The sequence below is a fragment of the Dryobates pubescens genome, chromosome Z (assembly GCF_014839835.1).
Source record: "Dryobates pubescens isolate bDryPub1 chromosome Z, bDryPub1.pri, whole genome shotgun sequence".
Taxonomy (NCBI): Eukaryota; Metazoa; Chordata; class Aves; order Piciformes; family Picidae; genus Dryobates; species Dryobates pubescens.
In genome coordinates, this window is record NC_071657.1 from 89,916,863 (window position 1) to 89,944,814 (window position 27,952).

The following is a 27,952-nucleotide window of genomic DNA, read 5'->3' on the forward strand; positions in this document are numbered from 1 at the left end:
GTTTGCTAAAGTCTATTCTAGCTTTTCATCCAAGGCTTATAAAAGAGTACAAGTCTCTGTCATGGACTAGTCATACACTGGAATGGGGCTTCCTACATCCTTTTTGCTTTAATTTCTGGAAGGGTTCTGCACACAGGAACACTGTGGCTAAATATCAAATACCAAAAAGCAGCCACAGAGGTCATGGGCAGATACTTAAAGAATGTGTTCAGCAGGAACCAAATAAGTGTTTAGAAATTCGAAGTTTTGATCTAAAGAAAATTTGTTAAAAAGAAAATAAAAACAAATGTAATTTTAAAATTGCAGGGGTCACACTGGAGTATTTTGCAGAGTTATGATGCATTCATAAAATGCTTCATTGTCACCAAAATAGCGGAGATTTTGACCCAACATTGTGTTTGAAAACTGTGGCTGAGCAAGTACAGGTGTCTTATGGCAGATGCTCTTCTGCCAGATCTCATGAGTGAGTAATATGCCTTCCAGTAGTTTATGTTTCTTTTAGACCTAAAAAAAACCAAAAACAAACAAACAAACAAAAAAACCCCCAAAAAAACCAATCTAAGCTTTCATTTTTTTGTGTGATCTAACTTAGGCTGTTGTAAAAGTAGGTAAAAATATTATCCTGAGCACCCTAAGAACTTAGAAACTAACAAGAAAATAAACTTAGAAACTAACAAGAAAATAAAAGAAGCCCAGAATTACTAATATGACTGTTCTTGTCACAGCTCTTGCTGTATTTGTTACTTAGGGAAAAAACAATCAAACAAAAACCACACAGCACTCTTTTTTTTAGCCTGTCCTGTAGTTTTAGAGTCTGATATCATACTTCATTGGAATGGGCTGCCCAGGGAGGTGGTGGAGTCACCGTCCCTGGAGGTGTTCAAGAAGAGATTGGACGTGGCACTTGGTGCCATGGTCTAGTCGTGAGGTCTGTTGGGACAGGTTGAACTTGATGATCCTTGGGGTCTCTTCCAACCTTAGTTATACTGTGATGCTGTGATACTGTGATTTGAATGGCTGACCACAGTGCATACCAGTCCCTCTTGCTTTATCCTTCACCTAACAATCATCTTCTACCTCCTTATTTGTCTCTCAGTCCTTATTATATGGTTATATGGTTCTTGGTAATATGGTGCCAGCTTATGAGTTCTGGGTGAGGGAATTCAAAGTGGTAATTTTAAGTTTCAAAACCTTAAAGAAAAAGACAGTACAAAGAAATACTAAAAAAAATCTCCTCTCTGTAACATGTGGCTCCTTCTTTCAGGACAATGGGGTGGCAAATTATACATCTTCCACTTTTCATTGCTCTTGTACTCTGTGGACCAATGTACTTTGGTGATGAGGGAAGCACAACTGTCTTCCAGAGTAACTCCATTTAATCACAGGACTTCATTTTCCCCAGCATTCTTACCAGAACTGGTTTCTTAGCTGAGTAACAGCTTTGGCTACTCATACAATCTCTCCCCACCCAGGACTTCAAGTGATGTTGTCCATGACAATGTTGCCTTAAACAGCAAAACATTTCTTAGAGCAGCTTGAGGGTGAATTCCTTCAGCTGAGGTGCTGCAGAGATGTGTCCATCAGGGATAAGATATATGGAATGAAGCAAGTCAGAGCAAGAAATGCCAGCAAGCAACTAAAAAAGCGGAAGACTCTGAATCCCGTGTGTGTGTGTGCGCACACGCACGTGTAGAAGCCATCCTCCTCTTCAGAAGATTTCTTCTGAAATCTGGCCAGAAGTTTTCTTCTTCTTCTTCTTCTTGGCATGTTTAGTTAAAAACCATAAAAATCTAAGTATGAAGTCTGTTGGAGTCTACACGTAACACATGTTCTATTATAGTGAGATTCTGGTTTATTACTTGCCTTATCTTTACCAAACTTCTTGCTAAGAACAACAATAGAAAGGGATAAAAAACGTGGCAATAACCATATTGTTAGTCGTAGGCACTGATCTGTAGCTTACAGTTACTTCAAATATTTATTGAATTAATCAGTTCTGTTTCAGAGCTGCATAAATCCCCAAGTTTGTCCTTTGGGCAGTAATCTAAAGAAATAGCCTATGGAAGATTATTTTGTTTTTATGGTGTTTAAGGTATTTTTCTTGAAACTTTAATGAAATGAAGAAGTATGTTGAAGTTATACACAAACTAAACATTGTATTGAAGAAGGATGGACCTAAACAGGTGTTAAAAACTTATCTTGGATTATCACTCACAGTCCATTGAAGAGAAGGGAAATTGTGTCTTCTCCAGGTCCCAGCATCTTTGAGGAGCAGAGCAGACTGGGTCAGGGCAGGTCAGGCAGAAAGACCAGCACTCTCATTCTGTGATATAACAAAATAATTTATTAATAGCCCAAGAAACAGAGGAATCCCCATGCCACAAAGAGACCAAATGAGCCCAACAGCTTCTGCCAATTATGATCAACATAGAATAGTTCTCTTTTGGACACAAGCTGGAGCATTGGTTTACCCATGCATGTCTGACAAGCATACACCAAGTGAGCTCCTCAAACACAAGCATTTTTGTATCTCCAACCATCAGAGCTGACATCACCTGTGTCCAGTGCTGCACAGTTTCTGGAGCACCCAGTTTACTCAATTACCACAGATGATCTGGGATGTCCCTGAACTGCAATGTTTGAAAAGTATAATGGTAGAGGATGGGATCTAGTAACTTCATCAGTCTAATCAAGTCCTGATAGCAAACTTAAATCTGCCACATGACTGACATCTGGCATTTGCATATTTTTTTTAAGGCAAAAGAGAATCAAAACAGAATTTTGTGTACTCAGAAGAATAAAAACAAGTGAATTAACACTATAAGAAGCAAACAGCAATACTGAGTTGCATATTACTTGTTTGGTTAGTCACGTGCAACAGTTGTAAGACAAGCGATAACGCAAGAAGGCACCACATCATGTGGAGCAGTTAGTGAGAAGTGCTGAGGAGCTGATAATACCACATGGATGCCACAAACTTATGAACCACAGGGCACTAAAAAATTGCTTTCCTCAGTCACAAGGATTGTAACCTGGACTTTCTTGATGACCAAAAGTGTAAAATGGTCTAGGGTGATTCAGAAACTCCAAAGCAGAGTGTTGGGACCCAAACAGGGCTGGCAGACCAAAGAAGTATATTACATTTTTGCAGGACTATTGCAGGACCATTAAAACAATTGTTTAAACTGCTTTTCATCCTTTTCTCATGTGGAGCACTGAACTGGGAGGGAAAAGCATTGCAAATGAAAAGCAACCCAGTCTCCTTTTAGCCTCTCCTAGGTACTGATACTTCAGTTGCCCTAAGATTTAGACTTACAAATTTTATTTCCCATCTCCATGGTATCACAGGAATGCATCAAGGTGAGACTGATGGGCTCAAATATCTCATAGAATTCAATTATTGAAGTAGAGCTGCAAAAGTAAAACAAAATGTACTCTGGGTTCAAGGTTTTTCTTTATACTGTTTGTTTTCCTTTTCATTGTGGTCCCTTGTTTCCCCACCCAAAGAAAACACTGCTATGACAACATGGAAATCCCCTGAGCAGAACAGCTCTGATAATAAGATTGCTGAAGTTCAACCAAAATATTATGTCTGTGAAGTCTTTTTCTTTCAGTTTGCTCCAGCTGAAACCGGAAAAAAAGAAAGAAAAAGAAGTTTAGAGAGGAGAAAGATCAAAGAGATAGCCCACTCAATTATAAACAAGAAAAATTTAAAGTGAGAGGGTGTCATTTCCAGATAGAGGTCATTTTGCACAGGAAAACCCTCTTTTATTGATATTTCTTGGTGAAAATGAGGTAGAAATTATCCTGAGGGTTTCTAGAAGTATACGATATTTATTATGATTAAGCTAAGTGTTGAAATCCTTAAATAAACCTTTATAAAGCAAGTCAGGGACAGGTGTTAGGGATATGATAGTACTGGGACCCAATCTCATGCATTTAATTTTGGCTTCAATGAACTCTAGGTCAAGTATAGGAATCTGTGCAGGGGAGAGATGAGGACTAAATTTAGTCTCACTATCTGAGTCAGACCTCTTAGAAGGTATATCATGTCAGTGGGGCAGTGACACAAATAATGCTGTAAGTAAAGCCAAGCTCTCAAGTCAGGTCATAGGGCTGTTGTCTTGTGTGATACATTGGCCCTGGTGCCATGTCCAGCTCAGCTTTGTATGTATGGGTGAGCAATGTGGCATGGTTGTTCCCTCTGCTGTTTGTGGGTAGGGTGTATTGTAGAGGTCTGCCAAGCAAACATCTAGTGCACACAACCCCCACACTCCCCCGCCCCCTACCTTCCATGGGCTCTTTTTTAATATAATGGAAAGAAATAAATGTATTTAAGGCATTAGAATTAATCTCCTGAATGTCAATATCAGGATGAGATGAAACATGCTCTCTGCTGGCTAGACCAGAGTGAAGACCAAAAAGCTCTGACACAGAAGTATGCTCTGTAAATACCGACATAGTGACCACTGAATCCAAAGCCATTCTTCTGTATTTACCCAGACTAAGTGCACCTTCAAGGATCATTTTGGTGGGAAACCCTAGAGTTTTATCACAGGAGGAATTTAACACAGGTATGGGAGATGTCCATATCTGCAGCAGCCTTGCTGAGCTCTTGTGGAAAGGGGGCCATTTACTCCCATTGAAACAGGGCAGGAAGCCCAGAAACACCCCCTTGACTAGCCATTGCCCTCTGTTTAGAACAGCAAGTGACACTGAAGTACACTCCCTGATGTCCTGGCAAGAATGGCAGTGTTCTAGACACTAGGACTGAGGTTTCATCATTTTGGTGAGTGATTTAAATTATTTCCTTGCAAATGAAAGGAACATGATGCAGCTCCCAAAATGAGTATACTTTAATTAAGTTGCCATCAGTTTTCTGTCTGTGTGGGCATTCTTACCAGCTTCACCCTTGGTTTGCCTTTTGCCTCTGACATAAAACTTTTTTGCGGCAGTCCAGGCTGTGCAGAGCTCTTTGAAGTCCTCAGCTCACTTTTGGTTGGTAACATCAGTCCAATACGTACTTGGCCCTCCATGGTGCTCTGGTGTGCATTGGTATATAAAGCCACAGAAAGTGTGTGAAGGAAATATTTAGCATCTCTTGATCTTTTGCTTTCTGCCTCTGCTTTGCCCAAAGCCTGGAAAAGAAAAAGTGAAATCTAGCACTTCATTCTCAGAAACTAGGTTTTGCAGGAATAGTCTTTTAAATCACAGCTTTTCTGGGTCAGCACTGTGTTAACGTGAGTCTTCACAGAACCACAAATGATTTGAGTTGGAAGGAATGGTTGAAAATCATCTGTTGAAAATCATCTGTTTCAACCCCAGTGCCATGGACAGGGACATCTTTCATTCAGTCAGGCTGCTCAAAGTCCCATCCAGCCTGGTCTGGGACACTGTCAGGGATGGGGCATCCACAATTTCTCTAGGCAACCTGTTCCAGGGTCTCGCCATTCTCATGATAAAAAATGTTCTTCCCCAAGTCCAATTTAAATCCACCTTCTTTCAGTTTAAAACTGTTGCCCCTTGTCCTGACAGTACAGTCAATGTTAAAACATCTGTCTTTTTTACAAGCCCCCTTTAAATATCAAAAGGCTGCAATAAAGTCTCTCTGGAACTCTCTCTTCTCCAGGATGAACAACTCCAACTCTCTGTCTTCATAGGGGAGATGTTCCATTCCTCTGGTTTCTGGTCCCACTCTGGACTCTGTCCAACAGGTTTGTGTCCTTGTCCTGAGGATTTCAGAGCTGAATGCAGTACTCCAGGTGAGGTCTCACCAGAGTGGGGCAGAGGGGCAGAATCACCTCGCTCCACCTGCTGGCCACGCTTCCTCTGATGCCAACACTTAGAGGACAAGTAACAGCAACCACAGTTAGTGGTTCACAGTTAGTGGTTCACAGTTAGTGGTTCAAAGTTAGATTTTTCCTCCCTTGGATCTGTGTACCTCCATTGAGAGGAAAGTGGATGAGAGAACTAAACCATGCTCTCCAGAAAATCAGTAGCAGGAATCCCAGTAACCAAGCCAGGAACACCATGCATGTAATATGCTTGTGATCCGATGTGGACTTGACCAAATGTGCCCCAGTGAGTCAAGGGCCTGATCCAGAAGGTCCTTACTTTGAAAAAGGAAGCACGTTTCAAAGTAAAAGCTCTGCAACTATCATTGTGCTGACTTTCTGCTCTCTGCCACTAGTCATCCTCGTCAGCATGTTTACATTTTCCCTACCCTGTGGTCTCTTTATCAGGCAATGGGTTTGTTCTGCCTTTAGCATAAAGCAAGCAAGCTCTGTGCACACACCTACTGCACACATGCAGCGCGCTCAGGATGACACAGACAAGTTCAGTATGGGGCATTTTCGTCTTACTTCTTCATACCGCCTTTGGGGAAAGTGGCTGCACCTCAGCAGATGGTGATGGTGAGTCATTTCATCTTCGTCTTTCCACTCATGTATGATGAGTTAAATGATCCAAAATGCATGCTGGGTTAAATGTGTTAGAGGTTTAGCTTTCAGTCTCTTTCTTTTAGTGCCAGTGCCTGAGGCAGATGTAGAGATAGAGACTATCTATTTAATTTAATTCCCAAGTCTACTGTCCTTGTAATGTCCAATTTTGTATGAAATGAGGGAGACCATGTCTGCACGAAGAGGGCATGTAAGATGAGACCTGTTAACCCTGTTTAATTCTGTGTAGTGTTCTTGTGAGATATTGTGCCTGGGAGTGGGGAATTGCTTCACTCTTCTGCCATCCATGGTCACTCTGAGCTGCCATCACAGAGGAGTGAAGTTTTGGGTTCCCTGCCTCTTCGCAGTTTCCTCTACAGAAAATATTTCAGTGTACCTCAGACTTAACCCAGATGCTCTTCAAACTTCTTCTCTTTTTCATCACACAATTTCATCAGGCATATCTGGGGGATAGTCCCAGTTTCTCTTGTAGTATGGCTGAAGCAACAACAAAACTAGGGGTTTCTCACAGCCCATTACCAGGACCATTAATCTCTTACTCAGAAAATAATTATAAATCAGTCCAACAGTCTAAGTGTAGGCTTATTGCAGATTTAATTTTCTCATTTAAATAAGTGAAAATTATATTAAATAAGTGAAAATGTTCAGCAGCATCTAAATAAAAACCAAAATATGAGGATCAACAACAAAACACTGTTTCAGTCTGTTGTCCTTTGTCTCTAAAGACACATGAAAATTCTGATCTACAGATTTAATCCCAGATTTGTTAAACTGTCGCTTAATACTAAAGAAACTGCAGTGGAAGAGTTTGCTGTGCTGTGCCTGGAGGACATGGGCAGTCACTCATTTATGGGGCTCTACTGTTTGGAAGCAAAAGAGTTTCTAGAAAGACAATGCCTGTGTTCCTGTGCAAGCTTACAGATAGGGAGTCTCATTTTCCTTGGCATGTTAGCATGTTATGTATTGTAGCACACCTGTATGTACACATATGTATATACATACATACATATATACATAGGATCTCTGTGATAAGTTTTTTAATCATGAGAAAAGACAGAGTGGCTCAGCACTTCAACTAACAACCTTATTTTTTTCTGTTTGTGGCTCAGAACTGCATCTAACAACCTTGGGTTTCTTCTATTTGCCTTTTATTTATACAATCTGCAGCTGTTCAGAACAAGCTTTGGCAAGAAGCTATGGTGGTAAATGGTCAATGCTGGTAATTTATTCCTGGTGTCACTGAGATCTTCAGGGCTTCCCAAAAGCAGATATGACTAGACCTTTTCTTGTTTTGTCACTAAGTTCCTGTAAATCATAATTTGCTTAGACTTAAAGGCAAACAGATTGTGAAAATCCCCACTGAGCAATTATCAGCTTTTATGATTTCTTTATGAGCCTGGTGTGTTTGGCAAGCAATTTAAACAATCCAGGGCAAGATCACCCATGGTGGATGTGTGGCTTTAACTCTGCCATTCCAATTTTCCCCACCTCCTCTCAAAGTGCTGCCAGCCAACATAGTCATGAGCTCACCCCTTCTTATGGGCAAAGGAGGGAAAAGCTCATTGCAGCATTTGCCATCTTCTCATCCTCTTTTCTGAGTGTCAGACTGTCTCCCAGAAGCTGTCCTCTAGCCTGGCAGAGGTGATGGAAATCCCTAAGCACACTAAAAGAGCTACAACCAGAACTAAGAAGGGGTAGCCACAGAGGTGCAGGAGAGCATGGGCAGGGGGATCAGGAAGCAGCAGGTTGTGGGGTCTTATGGGCAAGATGGCTGGTTTCATTGGTTCCCCTACTTAGACTTCCATAACTTGTTCTAGTTAAAACAAGTTCTGCCTAAATCAGATGAGCACGAGAGAGTTCACATTACTCTGTCCATGGAGACTGTCACTTCATTGACTGGAGATTTGGTGGGTGGTGCTGAAGATGCTTGGCAATACCTTTGGATTCATGTGTTGTTGTTAGTCCTGGTGTTTTCAGAGCTTAATGCTGAGGCTTGTCTTTGTAAAGGCTCCTGAGATTCCTGTTGTGAATAGAACTGCCCTGCTGGCTGTTGTCCAAACCCAAGGGACAACCATTTCCATGAACAACCTGCCATGGCTGTGGCTATGAGAGCAGTTTTGGTCTCACTCAGCCCCTGTCTGGATTTCAGCAGAGCCAGGCTCAGGGTTCTGCTTGGCCTGGACTTCTGAATTGAAACAAACAAAAAAACAAAAAAACCCAAAAACCCGAACCACTTGTAAACTTCTAATTGTTTACAGAGTCCTTAGCAGCATGAGCAATTTTGGAGTTATCACAACCATTTGAGAAATAAACAAATTTGTGTGTGTTGCTTCTGAGGTTTAAGGAAGACGTGTAACTGAGGCTACATGCAGATTTACGTCAGACAAAAAAAATACTGTCAGCCCATGGAAGAACATACCAGAAAAAGCATTTCAGATTGCTTAGTTAACACTACTAATGAGTGAGGTTTCATTATCATATATTTTATGGTTAGGAGGTCATTTCCATGAATAAGGAACTATGTGATCACAATATGAAAGTTCAGTACCAAAGAGTTCAGTGCCAGCTTTCTTTGCAGTGTAGCACCAAAAGCTGTAGGTAAATATTAGAGAGATGTTTGAACTGCAAGATGAAACCTGCAGACAGTCTGATAGAGAATGAGTTAAGATGTCTAGCACTTTCTAGAAATGTGGTAGTGGGCAGATGAAAGATTTTTTTTTCCTAAGATGCCATTTACTAATAAGGTGATCATCAGCTTTTGGTGTTTACATTCAATATGGTATATTGACTTTGCATATACAAAGAGTAACAAGCAGTGTCTCTTCCTTATATAAAAGGAGATCAGTCATCCTAATTCATGAGTTTTAACATCATCTGGAGGTAGTTGTGGGCATAAATAAGCCAATCTCCTGGCAATTCCAAGTCAAGTCTTAAAGAGGCATGAAATGTGACATATCTGTGCATGTGAGCTTGAGTGTTTCTATCTATTAAAAATTTGTGGTTTTTTTTTTCCATGTTATGCAGATTCCTTTCTGATGGTTCATTGTCCCCTGGATTTCAAATATATACATATCTTATATTCACAAATTTTTACCCACAAATATGTAACATTATATAATGCACGCTTCTGTACATGTATGTCTGCTCAGATGGCTCAGGGCAGTATTGGTGAAGACTCTCACCTGTGTGAAACTACTGCAGGGCTCATTCTAGAGCTGCACTGACTTTTCTTGAATGTGGTAGTCAAATGGAGCAGCTTTGTACTACACCTCATTTATCTGTGTCTGTGTGGATGTAGCTTGGGATTAGACAGGTATAAGCTCTTCAGAAAAGAGAAGCAACAGGGAAGGAGAGGGGATGTTGCCTTCTACATAAAAGACCAACCAGAGTCAATGAAGCTCCATCAGAGGACTGATGAAAAGGTGCCATAGAGCTTATGGTTGAGGGTTAAAGGGAAGGCAAGGCAAAATGACATCATAGTGGGGATCTGCTACAGACCACCAGGTGGCCATGTGGGACGACTACAAAGTTGTCTGAGCAGCCAGGGATCAGGTTAGAAAATCTAAAGTGGAGGTTCAATTAAACTTGTCTAGGGACATAAAAGGGAACAAGAAGAATTTCTTTAGGTACATTGGTGACTAAAATAAAGTCTAGGGAAGATGTTTGACCTCTCTGAAAGGAAAATGGAGACCTGGTCATGAGGCATACAGAGAAGGCTGAGGTGTGCCATGACCGCTTGGGTTCAGTGTTCACCAGCAAGGGCACTAGTTGCACCACCCAAGTTCCAGAAAACAAAGGTAGGCAGTGGGACAAGGAAGATCTCCTGCTCTAAGTGAAGATCAGGTTCAAGATCATCTGAAGAACCTGAAGATGCACAAATCCATGGGGCCCAATGAGGTCCACCCATGGGTCCTGAGGAAATTGGCATATGAGGTTGCCAAACCACTGTCCATCATATTTGAAAAGTCATAGCAATCTGGTGAAGTCCCTCCTGACTGGAAAAGGGGAAATATAACTCCCATCTAGAAAAACAAAAAATAGGAGTACCCCAGAAATTATAGTCTAGTCAGTCTCACCTCTGTGCCTGGCAAGATCATGGAGGTCCTCCTGAAAGTTTTGCTTAGGCATATGAAAAATGAAGAAGAGGTGATAGGTGGTGAGCAACACAACTTCACCAAGAACAAATCATAGCTGATGAACTTGTTGTCTTTCTATGAAGGAGTTATAACATCAGTGGATAACGGAAGATCTACTAATGTCATCTACCTGGACTTGTGTAAAGCATTTGATGCTGTCCTGCATGACATCCTGGTAACTAAACTGGAAGCATGGACTTGAGTGTTGGACTACTCACTGGCTAAGGAACTGGCTGGCTGGCCATGCTCAGAGTTGCAATCAACAGCTCAAAGTCCAAATGGAGACCAGGGACAAGTGAAGTCCTTCAGAGGTTGATTCTGGGACCACTGCTCTTTAATATCTTGACAGTGGGACTGAGTCCACCCTCAGCAAGCTTGTGCATGACACCAAGCTGTGTAGTCAGGTTGATATGCTGGAGGGAAGGGGTGCCATCCAGAGGAATTTAGACAGGCTTGAGAGGTGGACCCATGCCAACCTCATGAAGTTCAGCAAGGCCAAGTGCAAGGTCCTACACCTCAGTGAGGGCAATCCCAAGCACAAATACAAGCTTGGTGAGGAGTGTCTCAAGAGCAGTCTCAAGGAGCAGGACCTGGGAGTGTCAGTGGATGAAAAAGTCAACATAAGTTGGCAATGTGCACTTGCAGCCTGGAAGAGCAATCATGTTCCAGGCTGCATCAAAAGAAGTGTGACCAGGAGGATGAGGGAAGGGATTCTGCATCTCTACTCCGCTCTCGTGAGACCCCATGTGGAGTACTCTGTCCAGTTCTGGTTACCCCAGCATAAGAAGGACAACAGATTGCTGAGCTGGGTTCAGAGGAGGGCCACAAACTGAAGCACCTCCCCTATGGGGTCCAGCTGAGAGAGCTGGGGTTGTTCAGCCTGGAGAAAAGAAGGTTCTGGCCTTCCAGTACCTGAAGAGGGCCTAAAAGAAAGCTGGAGAGGGACATTTTACAAGGACTTATTGTGATAGGGAATGGACTGAAGCTGGAGGAGGGTAGATTTATATTGGATACTAGAAACAAATTCTTTACAGTAAGAGTGGTAAGACACTGAAACAGATTGCCCAGAGAGGTCATAGATGCACTCTCCCTGAAAGAGTTCATGCCCAGGTTGGATGGAGACTTGAGCAACCTGGTCTAGTGAAAGGTGTCCCTGCCCATGGCAGTGGAGCTGGAGCTGGATGATCTTCAGGGTTCATTCCAACCCAAACCATTCTATGAATTTGCGAATCTGTGCACAGCGCAGGCTATCCTCTCAAAGCAGGAGCGTTAGTGAAGGGGATATCATTGTCCTTCAGGGAGAATTGGGCTCCCCTTGGGACAGACTCTGCCAGAGCTGTGGTGACAATGGAAGACCACTGATTGCTTCTCAGTACCAGTTGCCAAAGGTGGAAATAACTTTTATTTGCATTTTAAACAAGCTTTCTTTGCTTCTTACAAAACAAGTGGGTTGATCCTCTTCCTTTCAGCAACAACATAAAGAAACAGCCTCCTATACAAAGGAGCTTTGAATTGAATACATTCACAGGTTTGCTTCAGTAATATCCTGTGAATCTTTCTTTAGGGACATTTGGAGATGATGAATCAGGCAATTTTGACATTGACTGCTTCAGCCAGCTGGAATTTAAGGAGTCCTATAGCAGCCTGACCTGCAATTTCACTGAACTGCCTCCTCGAAACACTAATTATACCCTGGCCCTGTGGTAAGTGCTCTCTCTCCTTCGGTAAGCTTCCGGGAAGTGAAGTGCTAAGCACCAATGGTTCATATTGCCATCTACTATTAAACAGGGCCAGCAAAGCTAGATAAAATTCAGATTGTTTTACCAGGTTTAAATATTACATTCAGCAACAAAGTTTACTGAAGCAGAATATAACTCCCTAATGAGGAAAAAAAAATCATCTGTAAGCATCTGTGACGGGCATTACAACATCTCCTGTGGTCCTGATTTTGCTGCTCTTGCTTCAGAACACCTGTAATTATGTAAATATATAACCCAGCATGACCTGAGATAATTTTTCCTTGAAGTTAAATGATACTTAAAAATCCCTCAAACCTGGCCATTATCAAGTGAAAAGTAGAAAAGTTTTCTAAGAGACAGAACCTTTCTACAGAAAATTATTTTTCAAGAAGGGTGATTTTCCACTACAGGGAAAATGCCTTGAGCTAGGTCAAGACAAAAGTTAAACAACTGTCTTTGCATGCATAAAAATGCAAACCACACTACATTGAGTACACTAAACCCAAACAGCTCCTAACACTTTTTTTTTTTAACTGTTGAATGTAGCTGAAACAGCATTAGATTTTAGTTCTGCTCCATACTTATGCTTTTCCATTTGCCTGATTTTCCTGAAATGGAAAGTTTTGCTCCAACCAGCAAAAGGGGGGCTGGGGTATTTTTATTTTCTTTTCAATCTTGCTATTCTAATCACTACTTAATTTTTTTCCCACATGATTTATTGGTTTGTTTTTTTTTTTCTATTTTCATGGAATTTATTCTGAATTTTGGCACAAATTTCATGACAGTCCTTAAACACATGGAGTAAGACAGACAGAGGAACACTCTGAAACTCTGCCATATGACTCCTTGATGTCCTGACTGACTGTGGACCCTGTGTTTGCTGCTGCTTCAGTCAGAAGTGGTAGCATTCTATTATCCTATATTTAAAAATGGCAGCAGCAAGACAATTCTTAAAGATGCAAAGGGTCTTTAGGATGTGCATCACCAGTTCTTTCTTGGAGGAGGGCTTTGGGGTTCTTACTGTAACTCACATCACATGGTTATTGTGCTCTAAGACCACAATGAAAAAGGCTATCAGTCTTTCAACCTCCTTATGGTATTTATTGGTATTCATGGTATTCTTCCTAATTTCACCTGGAGTCTCAGTTAGTGTGAAATGTGCAATGGGATTTGTCTCCTACAATGTTGTAGTAAGACTGGTAAGAAATTAACTTCGTATTACTTTGGTCAACAGTACCAAGGAAGACAGCAATTATTTGTGCTTCAATATGGAGAAACGAGAAGATGTGTATTTCTTACAATTCACTGATATACTCTCAAATAAAGACATTTGTGTGAACTCTGAGACAAAGAGAAAGGTCTGCTGGAGTCTGGTTGTGACTGACTTTGGTAAGATGTTTAACATTTTGGACATTTTAAAGATATTCAGGTTACTGGGGCTGATGGAAAATAGCCCATCACAATGCTTAGGCTGGATGATGTGGAGGAAGCATAAAATAGCAGGGCATGTAGGCTGGACTGGAGTGTTGGCAGAGTGTGGTGTTCCCCTTGCTTCAAAGCCAAATATGATTAACCTCCATTAAAAATGTGCGGCTGAATTCTGGCTCATTGTAACACTCTGCCCAGACCCGGATGTAGATTACATCATCACATAGGTGAAGCAGCCATTCCTGAGACTGATGAACTATCAAGCAGGGACATCTTACTGATCTTTTCCTAGGGATCATGAAGTTTCAGGATTGATCACTCCAAGTCTACCAGGGGCTTGGCAGCACAGTGGCTGCAAAGTTACAAGATCTCACTTTTTCACACCTTTCTTTTTGGTGGAGCTTGGTGTCTGAATGCTCAAGCATTCTGCAGTGCAGAAGGCACAGTGCAAGCAAACAAATGGGCTCACCAAAGCCATGCTGGGGACCTGCCTGAGCCAAGAAACAGGAAATTCAGGGAAAGAGTTCCTTAGGACTTACTTATCCCTTTTGGGACCTCAGAGAACACAGACAAAGAGTTCTTTAGGACTGACCACTCTTGGAAGCTTGTCTTATTTAAGGGCTGCAGAGAAGCCTGTGTACAGCAGATCTGTTCTGCTCTTGTGCCACGTTGCTTGCCTTTCTTTGGCACTTTGACATCCCTCTCTTAATGAAGTATTTCTGCTCCAGTTCAATAGCTTTTAATAATAATCTTACATTACCTCTCAGTTTATGGACCAGCCTGGACCATCTCTGGTGGACTCTTCTCTACACATTGCACACTGGGGATTCAGAAGGAGTGTGCATAATTTCTAGCTAAATGCATTTCAGTGAGAGGAGAGAGGTATGGGCTATCGGTTCCTGGGATAGCTGATGTACTTTGCATAGTGCATTCAGGAAGCCTCGGTGCCACAGTGCGGGTCCCTGCAGATCAAAGGCTTGTCCCACTCGGGCACACAGCTTGGGCAAAGTACTGAGGGCTGCATTTTCAACTTGATGCACACATAGTTGTTTGACACATTCTCATGCAGACCAGGTCAGGTGTTGGTCCATCATAGGAGACTGAAGTCACAGCTCCCTTTCTATATCTAACACTCTGACATTTTGTCCCTTCTTTTGCTCCATCATGTGATAGTCACTGGCAGTTGTACCTGTACCAAATTTCCTCCCCTGTGTTTTCCTGTCAGAACAGTGGTGAGTCTTGTTGTGTGGTCTCCATCTCAAAGTACTGGTTAGGGGGACTGAATTTCAGTGTAACTGCAGGCGTTGGCATGCTCTGGAATTGCTTTCCAAGACTAAATGTCACATCCCTAGAAAGTGCCATTCCTGCTAGTCACTTTGCTGCTCCAGCCAGTCAAAACTAAACCCCTTTCAGGACCAAGGTGCAGGCCTGCTCTGGCACAGGATAGGTCACCCTCCAGGGGGTGTAACTTGAATTTGTTTTTACTCTATGAAACTGTTTGTTTTGTAGTAACGTTGTTTTGCTCCTGTTACATCCTGGTTTGGTATCATTTGCAGTTAAGCCTGAAGTACCGTTCAATATAAACATCACATACCAAAAGGAAGCAAACGAATACCTTATTCATTATAGTACACCACACTCATGGAAGAAATACTTAAAGGACAAATTAATACACCAAATAGCCTATCGGCAGGAAGAAGGCACCTGGAAGGTAAGGGATGATGTACTGGGGAGCTGACAGAAGTTTTTTCAATTAAACATTATCAGAAATACCAGTATCATGTGAAACCCTCAAATCTTTGTTTCTACATTTCTCTGTCTGAAAGCTTGGGAAGGTGCAACATTTGGCATTTGAAAATGTCATCAGTCAAAACAATTCCAGACTGACAGTACCTACATCTGTTAGATACCTCTCTTGAGTATTTGGACTTTGCAGTGGGAAAAGAAGACAAAGTAATGAAACATTCTGAGGGTTTGGATGGCTTGCTGTCTGCCATGGTGGTTTTGCTCTTATTTTCTGCGCTCATCAGTCAGAAATCACATGACCCCTTCTCTTATCTAGCAACAGTTTCTTCCACGCCCTTCTCCACCCAGCCTTTCTGAGTTTCTGGTGGCAGGCCTGCCTCCCTCACACCCTCAGAGCATGTTTTGGGCTGCAGATGACTGTGAAATGCCTCCGATTCAGTCTGCCCAGCTTCTAGGACCTCTGCATCCTCTGTCACAAGAGCAGCCATGCAAACACTTGTCCAGATTGAAAATGTTGGAATCGTGGACTATATCTGTTTTTTTAAAGAGGGAAAACGGGAGAACTGTTCCTGAAAAAATCATTCAGGCAGCCAAACACATTGAAATAAAGAGCACCATTACTGTGGAAATTCAGCTCCTTTCCTGTAGCTGCTCTTTCAGATGCTCTCTTTCAATGCTACACAAATGTATACTTCCCCCTCTCTTTTCCGAGGCTGCCTATGGAAGCATGAAATTCCCACCACGGTGTTAGCAGTAGCAAAGTACATTTAATACTTCCAGCTGTTTCAAAGAGCTTTTACCCAGCATCAGTCTCTCTTCTCAATACTGTCTAGACTACTTTGCTGGTAAACTAGGCTCCCACTGTGATGGCCACCTCTGTAAATAACCAAAGACACAGAGCAAACAGCACACTAACGCAGGAGTGTCCCTTATCTTGCATATTTTGCTGAAACTCAAGAATACTTTTCCCATGTCTTCTAGAAAAATAATTGGATTTTTGTGTGTGTGTGTGTGTGTTTAGACAATAGAGTCACCATTCCTTCAGGTAAAATTACTGGGGAAAAACCTTCATAATGATGCATTGTATGAAGTCAAAGTACGTTCGCAGCCCAATGGAGATTATTTTAAGGGCATGTGGAGCGAATGGAGCACTTCCAAGAGCTTCAGGACTGCAAGGGAGCAGCACTCCACAGAAAGTTGTAAGAACAGAAACCATTTTAGTCTCTCTGGAGGAAAGCAGAAATAAGGGTCCTTGGCTTCCTAGGAAGCCCTGGCTGTAGCATTGACAAGAGCATGGGAAGGGATAACCTGTGGCCACAGCAGGGTCACCACTCACAGACACTTGGCAGCCCAGAGCAGATGACCCAGAAAGCAGCTCTGGTCTTGGGATAACTCTTCATGTGAAGTTGAATCTTACTCAAGGGCATTAAGAATAGAATAAAAGCTGCTGTAAAGGCATGAGGGGGATGCAAAGGGAGGTGAAAGTAGACTCACTCCTGCTTGCTGCCAGTTGGCATTACAGGAGGAGGACCATTTTGCATTAAGTGTTCTAGATAAGGCAGAAAGAGTGGTGAAACAAGACCTATTTCAGGGGGCTTGATTTGTGGGCAAACAGGACTTTAATTACAAATATGATATGGGATAAAATCTCAACATTGCACTTGAAAGTATTGATGCTCCTGGTCCTTGGGGTGCCTTCATTACCCTGGGGCACCTCAGCATTATGCATGTTAGTAATCACTTCAATACTGCGGTAAGGACAGATCAAGTGGTTGCTTCAATATGCCAGTGGTGATAGAAGACTTCAAGTTGTTTTAATACAGCCTGGAAACCCAACTTGGAGCTCAGTCAAGTCCAGATGCTCTGTCAGCCTACCTCTTTCCTCCTTTGGGGAGGCAGGAAAAAGGTTCCACTGCACCAGCTCAGTGATAGACAGGTGCAATGCTTGGCACTGATTTCCATTTTAATACCTGAAGAGAAATTATAGTTAGAGTTGTTTAACAGTGTAACATTTACCTGCATTTCCTGATGTATTTTGGTTTTATTTAGCCAGTGGTGTGGTCCTGGTTATACTCTCCGTTCTGGGATTCATGCTGTCCATTGTGATGATTGTTGTGGTTGTAACTTTCTGGGAAAACAGGTAATCTAAGAGTCTTTGTATTAGAAAAAGTGTTGGAAGTCAATCCTGTTCTGACAGTCATTGATGTCCCTGTTATACTTGTGAACTATTCTCTTTCCATCTCTGGAACTCTATATCAATCCAAAGGCAGGTGAAGAGTAGATGTAGGCAATACAAGAGAGGGTGCTGACAGGCCTAAGTCTGCTGTTTTGAGCAGGCTTCAGACTTGGGTGTGAAACACTGGGACCTTTGGGGAGCTGAAGTCACCACAAAATTCTTAGAGAGTCAGTGTCTCATTGAAGGCAAATTTGAATCAAAAGCTTCAAGCAAGATCCAGAAAGAAGGCAACCTGCAGGTTTTAGTAAAGTATCACAGACTGAGCTGAACCTGCTGTTGTTATTCATGCCATGCTGCTTAAAAAAATGGCAGCTTAAAAAATGAAAGTGGTACCTGGAGCAAAGTAGTATGGGGCTTGAAGCTCAGACTGCAACATGGAAGGCTGCCTTTCCTCCACTTGGTCAAGTGTCTTCCTTTATCTTTGAGAATTTGTGCACTGAAAAGAACAATGAATATTCAGTAATCTCTATAATTTCCCTTCCCCTTTCTTTATTTTATTCTGGGTAAAGCAAGCCAGCCCTAAGGCTGTATAAGAATTTGTAGAAATTATGTACTATGAACCTCTGATACGTCAATTGTTCCTCTTTGGCTGCTGTTGAACCCCTTGTTGTGTACTGCTGCTGTTTCAGGATCAAGCCGGCTGTGTGTCCAAATCTTCCAGATCATAAGAAAACACTTGAGCAACTATGCAAGAAACCAAAAAATGTATGTACTTCCACTGTTGCTTTCAGTTGAATATAGACTATTGGGAACAAATTGACACTCTTGAGAGACAGAGCATGCATTTGCTGCATGAAGTGGGACATCTTTCAGAAATGACCTACATTTCAGTGAAGAGAGCTCACTTTTGCACAGGCAGAAGGTTGTCAAGTGCGTGAAAATAACAGAAAATCCAATTATCACCTGAGCAAAGTACTTGTGCAAAGTAATTACAGAGGATTGGAGAGCTTGTTGTATGAAGAAAGGCTGTAGGACATGAGTTTGTTTATAGAAAGGAGGAAGCTCAAATTGGAGACTACTGAACACAGCCTTCCAGTAAGTAAAGTGCAGGTAGAAATAGGGCAAAGGTGCTCTCACCCCAAGGTGCCATGGCAACAGGACACCATGTTGCTTAGAGACAAACTTAATCTGGATATAAGAAAAAAGTATCTCCTCCATGAGGGCAATTAAATATTGTGTAGGTTGCATAGAAATGACCTGGGTTGTCCTTTGCTGGACATTTTCAAGTCTTAGATAATTAAGTCCAGGTCCTGCTTCTAGCAGAAGGCTGGAACGTATGGGCTCTAGAGGTCCTTTCCAACCAAGATGTTTCATTGGTTCTGCAAAACTGTGATTGTAGCTCTTTGCTAATATTCATGATGTACCCTTACACAGCCAGCAGAATTTCTCATACACTATGCAGTACGTGAGCTGCTTTGCCAGATAAAAGCCGGGTGGACAAATATAACAAACCATAAGGTGTGGCATTAACCTTAAACTATGTGTTTATCAAAAGAAAAATCAAATTAATTATCAAGTACCTTCTGTTAACTGACCATTCTGTTCCTTTACCATGCAGAATTTTGATATAATCTTTAACCCAGAGAGTTTTGGTTATGTTCATATCCATAAAGTGGATGGCATTAGATCAAGAGCTGAAGTGGAAAATTTTCTGCAGCCATCAACTGCTCAAGACACAAACCTTCCAGAAAAACTTAAGAGTGGAACAGACCTGAAGACAATCGCTGAGATGATAGACAAAAGCAACATAAACTCGTCTGTGACTTATGGAGGAGTCTGGCCAGCTGAAGCCCTGCAGAGACTCTTGGGCACCAACCAGTCTGCAGGCAATGAAGGAGATTGTAACTCCTGCACATATGAGGTGTGCCATAGTAATGGGGTGCCCTTGTGTGATAAAGGTTTCAGCCTTTCCTCCACTGTTCCTCTGGATTCTTCTGGCCAGCCTAGCCCAGAGCCCCTAAATGGTGACACCATACTGCAGATGCTGCCTGCCACTGAAATGTCATCAAACAATGAGGAAGCCTATGTCACAATGTCTAGCTTCTACAAAATCCAGTAAACCTTACAGGCATGACAGTGTACCATTTTTTCTCTAACACAGATGGAACAATGAAACTTTCTGCTTTGTTTTCCTGTGTCATGTGAATTCCCACCTCCACAATGCACTCTGCTCTCAGTGCAATGCTATACCCGTGAGGAAGTGGTTTCTCCCACATTTCAGTGATAAGTGGTCTAACCTCAGCTCTCAGTATGTCACTAGCAATCTCCAATGCAGCAGCAATTAAATTTAATTCAACCTCACTTTAATCTTCAGATCTGATTAATCCAGAGAAATCACAATGCAGTCCTAGCTGAGGATCACAGCATGAACTCTTCTGTTAACCTCCCTGTTGCTCTTATTAAGGCCTAAGCAAGAAATACAGCAAAAAATTCAAGTCAAATAGAACTCACTCTATTTTAAACAGCAGTAGGTCAATAGTAAAACTGCTCTGCAGTCAGAAAAACTCCACAAGTTTGCAAAACACTGGTAAACAGAGTTGCCACCAGGCATTAATTGCCTGGGCATCCAGGATATTGACAGGGAAAGGGCACATGGACACTCTTTAGGAATATATATATTCAGGCTGGTTTTCAGGGTTTGAGAGAGCTTAAAATAAAACAACCCCCTACATGCCACTAGTTTTTTGCTATTGGTAAAATTTGTTCCAAAACCAATTTTAGGATCCACAGCTACTTCTGCTAGTGTTTGCATCTTAAAGATGTTCAGTATTTCATGTACTAGCAATGTTCCACTAAGAAAACAGATCAAGATCAATGAAAATCAAAGTCCCACCTCTTCCTATAAACTGCCTAGGACTGTGAAATGCATAATGTTGTTTACCTCTGCAGTTTTTGCGCAAGCATCAGTGCAGCATGTGTTTTCCAGGACAGAAGCGCAGAGCAGACCACATTTATTTATTAGCATTCCTAATGGCTGCATAAGAATACTTTGAATTTGGCCAGGCAATGTTTCATGAAACGTCTGACCTATGAAGATGGATGGAGCATGAATCCTGCCAGTGATTGTTATGATGGAGGAAGGCATCCTATTCCTTCCCATTCAGATTTCTCTGGACTCTGTGGCCAGCTTTAAGGGGTTGCCCACATGCTGCCACACACAGATGACTGAGACACCTCACACGTCCTCTGCGATGCTGTGCATTGAAGAGCACATGCTTGGAGATAAAGCTGCTCAGTCATGTCATGGTTGCATGACAGCCGAGCAGTGTGGCCTTGGGAAATCCAAGCCACTTTACTGCACTCTGGGATTTGGGTTCACATCACTCTGTAGTCCCAGTTCCTGTAGCTGCTTAAAATTCTGTTTTGCTGAAACATGTTCACATTACCAGAGTCTAAAGGTAAAAGGAATCCTCTCTTATTCACAGCACTGCTCAAATTTGATCTGGCTGATAATATCCACTGAGACATCACAGTATTTGATAGAGCTTACTGGAAAAAAGCAGTGCTCTCAAGACAGCACTCCACCTTCCCCACCTCTACCCAATGCCAGGGGGACCTTCAAATGGGGATGATATTATGGTCCCTGTGTGCACATGGGAAGAAGATTTGGCTCAAGGCATTATAATGACATTTTACAGATATTTTTTATTGCTGTTTCTTGTCAAATTAAACATTGATTAATGTCACAGAGAAGAAAAAAAAAATCACTGCAAGAAAACCCTGAAAGTCCTGGACATTCATTATCTTTGTAATGCTTGTATTTATTTTTTTAAATGAGCTGCTGGTAATACTCATACTGTTCTGACTTGCACAGTGCAATTGCATATGCAGAGAGACTGGCCTGGAAAGATATCAGCTTCCAGTAATGCAGTGACAAATGAAAAAAAGAACACAGAGGAAGAAGCAAAAGCACACCAGAACAATCCCATAGAGCATGTGCTATGCCTACTTTGAACTCATGCACACATTTTTAAAGATTAAATGGGACATTGTATTATTTGCACTATTTAAGCAGTCAGATACCCATGTAATAGTCTCTCTGTTTGGCCATAAAGATATACTGATCTTTAAAAGAGGAAACATAGCAGAAACCTGATGTTTATTTACTGTAATCACTCTGAAATAGTTGTATTTTTCCTATGTAGTACTTGTATTTTTGCATAGCTGCTAATGTTTAAACATTCATTCTATTTTCTATGTCTTATTATTGAATTTAGATAACTTGGTTTTGTAATGATTTTACTGTATTAAAATGACATGGCTACTTGCATGACCTATTTATGCTATTCTAATCCATTCTTCTGTTATTCATTTATTGGGAAAGGATTTACTCTGTGCTCACTGTAATTAGGATAATCCCATGGGCTCTACCTAACTTCAAGCAGGATAAATCCCAAATAAATCCAAACAGCTGTAGAACAACAGCAAGAATCACCTTCTGTTTATCATCACCATCTTGCAAGCTAAGAAAGCCTCTCTGCAACTTCAGTTCCAGAATTTTGGAGTGGACATGTCTGTTTATCCTGACTCTGACTGCCATCCAGCCATGTGGGTGAAGCCAATCCCCTGCCAATGGCTTGTGCCTGCTCAGGTGAAACTGCCCAAGTGCCCTTATGCACCCATAAGTCCACACTATGAGCACTAGAAAACAAGACCAAAAAAAATCCCTTAGACTTTCAGTAGCACAGATATGTGTACAGTAAGGCAAAGTCTTCTATCAGCTGTTCCCTCAGAGATGATGCTTTGTTAATACACTGTGGAATTCTGATAAATATGTAGCTATGAGAAAACAAAATAGCCTTCTGTTAATTATGTTCTTCTCAATGTAGCTTTTCTTAGTGGAGGAGAAAGACATTCTCTACATGAAAGGGTGCTGAGACACTGGAACAGGTTGCCCAGGGAGGCTACAGATTCCCTGCTTCCTGGAGATGTTCAAAGCTAGGTTGGAAAAGGCATTGACCAACCTGATCAAGTGGAAGGTATCCCTGCCCATGGAGTGAGGTTGGAACAAGATGATCTTTAGGCTCCCTTCCAACCCAAAGCATTCTAGGGTTCTATGATATCACAGAAGCACAGAGTGTTAGGGACTGGAAGGGAGCTCCAGAGATCATCAAATCCAACCTCCCTGCCAAAGCAGGACCACCTGCAGCAGGCCACAAAGGAAATGCTTCCAGGCAGGTTTTGAAACTCTCCAGAGAAGGAAACCTCCACAACCTCTCCGGGCAGCCTATTTCAGTACTCCAGCACCCTCACCACAAAGAACTGTCTCCCTGTGTTGAGGTAGAACCTCCTGTGTTCTTGCTTGTACCCACTGAAAAAAGACTGGCACCTTCATCTTGACAACCACCCATCAGAGATTTATAGACATTGGTAAGATCCCCTGTCAGGCTTCTCTTCTCATGACTAAACAGCTCCACTTCTCTCAGTCTTTCTTCAAGGGGGAGATGTTCAAGTCCCATGATTATCCTGGTGGCTTGCCATTGCAATCTCTCCAGCAGATCCCTGTCTTTCCTGTATTGGGGATCCCAAAACTGGGTGAGGCATTCCAAGTGTGGTCTCACCAGGGCAGCACAGAGTGGAAGGAGAACCTCCCTAGACCTTTTGGACACACTTAATGTATTCCAGGCTATTTCATGCCAGATATAGGAGTTACTTTATTGCAGTCATGCACCTGGGCATATGATGAAGCCTATGCAGAAAAGTAACTTTCTAGGAGAGCAGCATTGAGCACAGCCATGTTGAAGAGGGGTTAAATGTTAGCATTAAGGTTTCAGAAGGACCTGGGTCCCAGAAATGGCCATGAATCCTGTCCATTGGACTACATCCTGCTGCTGCCAAGCCAATGCCAACAACTGGGTCATAACAGTGTTGTTCAGTCAAGTACTTTCAGGATGAACTTTCACAAGTGCTAAGCCCTTTCAAGATAACTCTGGGGATTAGGCTGCTCTGAAATGTACAGAAGCTAGCAGTCTCCTTCAGCTTTGACAGTCTAGTGTGAACTGCAGATGTTAAACCTTTTGAAAAAATCCATCCCTGACTGTTTTGCAAGGCCCAAGTACCAAAATTTGAGCAGTCATTCGTGAACATGATGTATGATTTTATAGCCATCTACTTTTCCTACAATCTACATACATTTGAAGGGTGTACACAGGTACAAAAACTTTCCAGTTCCTTTGGGGAAAAAAATAAATCCAAATATGCACTAAAGCAAGAAGAACCACAAGGACTTCTCATCCATAGACAGCATTTAAATGCATGGTACATATATGAAGATATAGCCACAGCTATGCCTTGACAACACTTCAGTGGATCAAGACCAAGTAGTTTCCTTATTCTAAAAGACAGTTTCCCTCATTACACTTCACAAATTCCCATCAGACTCAACACCCACACAGGGGCACAGACCAGGTTTCACATACTCATGCACCTTCATTACTTCAACATAATCTTCCTCCTCCACACTTTCTTCAGCTGCACATACAAAAAGAGATAGGTGACCCTGGTTTCTGTGTAGCTGCTTTACAACACTGTGTCTCAGCTGCCTGCTCCTCTCTCCACATCAGCAGTCAGGCTCCACTATCTCTTCTGTGCTCATGGTACAACACTTGCTTTCCTTTCTTTGTTTTCCTCTCATCTATGTGCAGCTCATTTGCAGTGTGTAAACATCTCCGACTGGCACACAAATGCTAATCCGTGAAATAAAATTAGTCTGTTAGTTGTTACAGCCTAATTCTAATGATGTAGGAAAATGTTAATTAGCTCCCAAGGTGATACTTGTCCCCTGCTGAATTTATTAGTTTGTTTACTAAATCTTGTCCTCCTGTGCATGTTCATTAGACAGGCTGGTAAAACACAGAGTGATGTTCTGTGTGTCAAGTGGAGTAATAGAAGACCAGATAAGAACAGGGAGGCAGGGGAGATAGGATAGGTTAAATGCATGTGATTGTGAAGTGAAGTCTGGACCATAAAACAAATGGGCACCTGAGGGATGAAATTTGGGGCAGTTTTAGGCAGACACAAGCTGACCATGAAGCTGTCCCTTCTGGTATCAAGGGACCTGGTGATGCTGGCAGGGTATACAGAAGACACAGTCTCAAGCTGTGCCAGGGGAAGTTTAGGCTCAAGGTGAGGAGAAAGTTCTTCATTTGGAGAGTCATTCGCCATTGGAATGGGCTGCCCAGGGAGGTGGTGAAGTCACCATCCCTGGAGGTGTTCAAGAGGGGATTGGACATGGCACTTGGTGCCATGATTTAGTCATGAGGTCTGTGGTGGCAGGTTGGACTTGATGATCTTTGAGGTCTCTTCCAACCTTGGTGATTCTGTGTGTGATTCTGTGTGTATTTCTGCAAGACAGGAGTTCAGCCCTTTCCGGGCTTCTTAGCATATGTGTTTACTGACATGAAGTATTTACACTGTAATACTGCAGTGGCGCAACACTGGTGGAACAGCATTACATTTTTAGTCTCTAGCTTTTGGCTTGATCTAGTTATGTCTTAGGTTGTGGGCTTCTGAAGCTATCCCATAACATCAAGTAACATATGACATACCATCTCCTTTAGAATAAAACATTTCCTTATTACTGTGATCATGAAGCACCCCAGATTAGCACTTCTGTGTGTAACAGGACATTGACAAAACAAATCTAACGTAGAGACACACACGAAAGAGCTGGTGGTGCTGGAAAATGCTGGTACTGATTCGTACCGAAAACCCCGGCTGTAGGAGTCAGTGAGACTGCCTGTTCCTTGGCTTTTAAGCGCCACCTATCGAAAAATGGAACAGAACGCAGCACTGGGATGCTTCTTAGTGTCATTAAATCATGCAGTTCTGAAAATATCGCACAGATGGGAACCGGGGGGGGGGGGGGGAACAATCCCACAACAAACTACACGGTGTTTCACTTCTTTATAGTCTCTGCTCCCAAAGAAGGTGGTGCAAATGTCAGGTGGTGCTAAAGTCAGACTTTTCAGGATTTCTTCCTCCAGAGCTTTAAAGTTCATTTTTTGTAACTTAAGAATGAGAACAAAAATGCTTACAATGTGTGATGTCTATATCCTGTTGCCCAAAGCAAGATGCTTATGTAACACATCCCCATATCTTGAAAATAATTATTTTACATCTTCCAGAAAAGTCTGATTTTTTAGGTCTGGCTGCCCTTATCAGACAATAGGATGAGTTGCTGCAGCAAGTTGTCACAGCATTTGGTCCAGAGACACTGATGTCAACAGACTGAGGTTCTCACATTGGAACACAGAGCTGCTTCTATGTCCTGACAAAATTAATATGAACAGTTATTCCTGTTATTGGTAAATAGTAACTGTACAACTTGGATGTCTCAATGAAATTAGATTAGTCCAACATTTAGCACCAGCACCAAATGAATGCACAAAGCCCTAAAGTTTAGTCAAGCAATAAGAAATGAGAAGCAAAGCGGAAATGCATTGGTGGAAATGTCTAAAGGAATAAACCTGTACCACAAAGATTGCTTCTTTAGAGCAATCTGTTGCAGGTTTTTTTCCAGAAAATATATGAGGGGCTTGTTTTGGTTTTTTTTTAAAAAGACCCCAAGAGCCAAAATAAAAAATACCAGTACATTTGGAATGCCGAAATAAAACTGTAGGTTTTGGCAAAAGTATTTTGTTTTTAACCAAAAAAGAGCAAAGTTATATCTGGAAAATAAACACTGCTTACTTTTTTACCCTAATCTCTACTTTTCCACAGAAAACCAGGTTTTATGAGTCAACTTAGGCAAAACATTACACTTCCATTCTTTCTCATTTTTCTACTTGGCAAGACATTAAAAAATGTCCAGGTCCCAACTCCTTTCTTCAGCTGCAGCTCTGGTTGAGATCAATGGCAATGTTGTAAACTGGGAGGCAATCTGCATCCAGGTTTTGGCAAATAGGTGTTACAAACCCATAAACTGAAGCTTTTGCGTCTTAGAGTGCACCCACCTCCTGCAGCCAAAATAGGGTAGACTTAACTTGGACATAAAGAGGAAGTTCTTTAAATGAAAGTGTTAAAATACTGAAACAGGTTTACAAGGGATGTGGTTGAGGTCCTGTCCCTGGAGACATTCAAGATCAGACTCTATGTAGCCATGGGCAACCTGACCTAGTTGAAGGTGTCCCTGCTGACTGCAGGGAGGTTGGACAAGATGACCTTTGAGGCAACCTGTGAATTTATGTAATGCTCACTTTGAAAACACAGAGACTTCAAACTCAGTTGGAACAAACCAATATGGCCTAGCAGCTGCTTCAAACACTGAGGATGCTCTCAACCACCTTAGGACTTGGTTTAAGCACAGCCCACTAGGAAACATGCTCTCTGCTCGCCTTTCCTCCTCAGCTGGCTATGTGGAGGGATTTCTAGAGAAACAGGCTATAATCATAGTGAAAGCTATAGGAAGTGGGCAGCTGCCGACAACTGCATGCTGCTCTCAGCATTATCTCTTTTCCTTGGGGAAGCTGAGTGTGCTGTGCTGCTCCCAGTGTGAAGTACAGGAGCTGGGAGGCAAAAATACCAAAAAATCACAAGGCTTGCTCCTTCTACCAGGTGCTAACAGCAGAGCCCATGAGACCAGCTCAGCAATGCCAAAGATCTGCTCAGGCCATGTCACTGCAGAGTTTTGAGGCAGTACCAAGTAGAAAGCTGGATACATTCAATATCTCTTTGGATGGAATGCTGATCAAACTCAGATGGCCCTACTCATTGCAGGTGGTTGGACTAGGTGACTTTTAAAGGCTCCTTCCAATTCAAACTATGCTATGATTCTATGACAAAGGCAAGCTGTCTTTTTTTATACAGCAACATGAGCATGCAGTTTCATCTGCAAAAGTCTCAGCTGCTTCCATCTGCCTCTGCCAAGACAGCTTTGTGCTAAGAGACCAATAAAATGAATCATATCACTGAGTATTCCTTGTAGTCCAACAGCAAGATTATATGTCAGTGAGTGGGTCTTGCCTTAAAACTCTGGGACAGACATGAAACCACACAAAGCACACAAGGGGCCATACCAAAATGCAGTAAAGGATGCTGCCTGAGCACTGCCTTTCCCTGTGTAACAGACAACAAGGAGAAGTTGTCCCCTGCCTCTCCAGTGTTATGCTTTGTGTTTTTCCGGCCTCAGGGTGGGGTCACAGAAGTGCTCTGATGGCTCAGATAAAGGTAAGGAGGGGGAACACAGTTTAGAGGGCAGTATAAGGGAAT

The 27,952-nt window shown here is 42.1% G+C and overlaps 1 protein-coding gene across 1 annotated transcript; it reads left to right on the forward strand.

Moving 5' to 3' along the window:
* The first annotated feature begins 6,322 nt into the window (after positions 1–6,322).
* On the forward strand, positions 6,323–19,802 carry IL7R (interleukin 7 receptor). The gene is made up of 8 exons (XM_009903734.2): positions 6,323–6,413; positions 12,159–12,297; positions 13,568–13,722; positions 15,318–15,472; positions 16,529–16,706; positions 17,557–17,647; positions 18,373–18,448; positions 19,302–19,802. The coding sequence occupies exons 1-8, from the start codon at positions 6,323–6,325 to the stop codon at positions 19,800–19,802; spliced, it is 1,386 nt and encodes a 461-aa protein (XP_009902036.2).
* The last annotated feature ends 8,150 nt before the right edge of the window (positions 19,803–27,952 follow it).

Bases quoted from the DNA above. Each gene is read 5' to 3' on its own strand.
- IL7R (XM_009903734.2), top strand. From the start codon at position 6,323: ATGACACAGACAAGTTCAGTATGGGGCATTTTCGTCTTACTTCTTCAT. The intron at 15,473-16,528 runs GTAAGGGATGAT...GTGTGTGTTTAG, and splicing joins AGGAAGAAGGCACCTGGAAG to ACAATAGAGTCACCATTCCT. The intron at 17,648-18,372 runs GTAATCTAAGAG...CTGCTGTTTCAG, and splicing joins GTAACTTTCTGGGAAAACAG to GATCAAGCCGGCTGTGTGTC.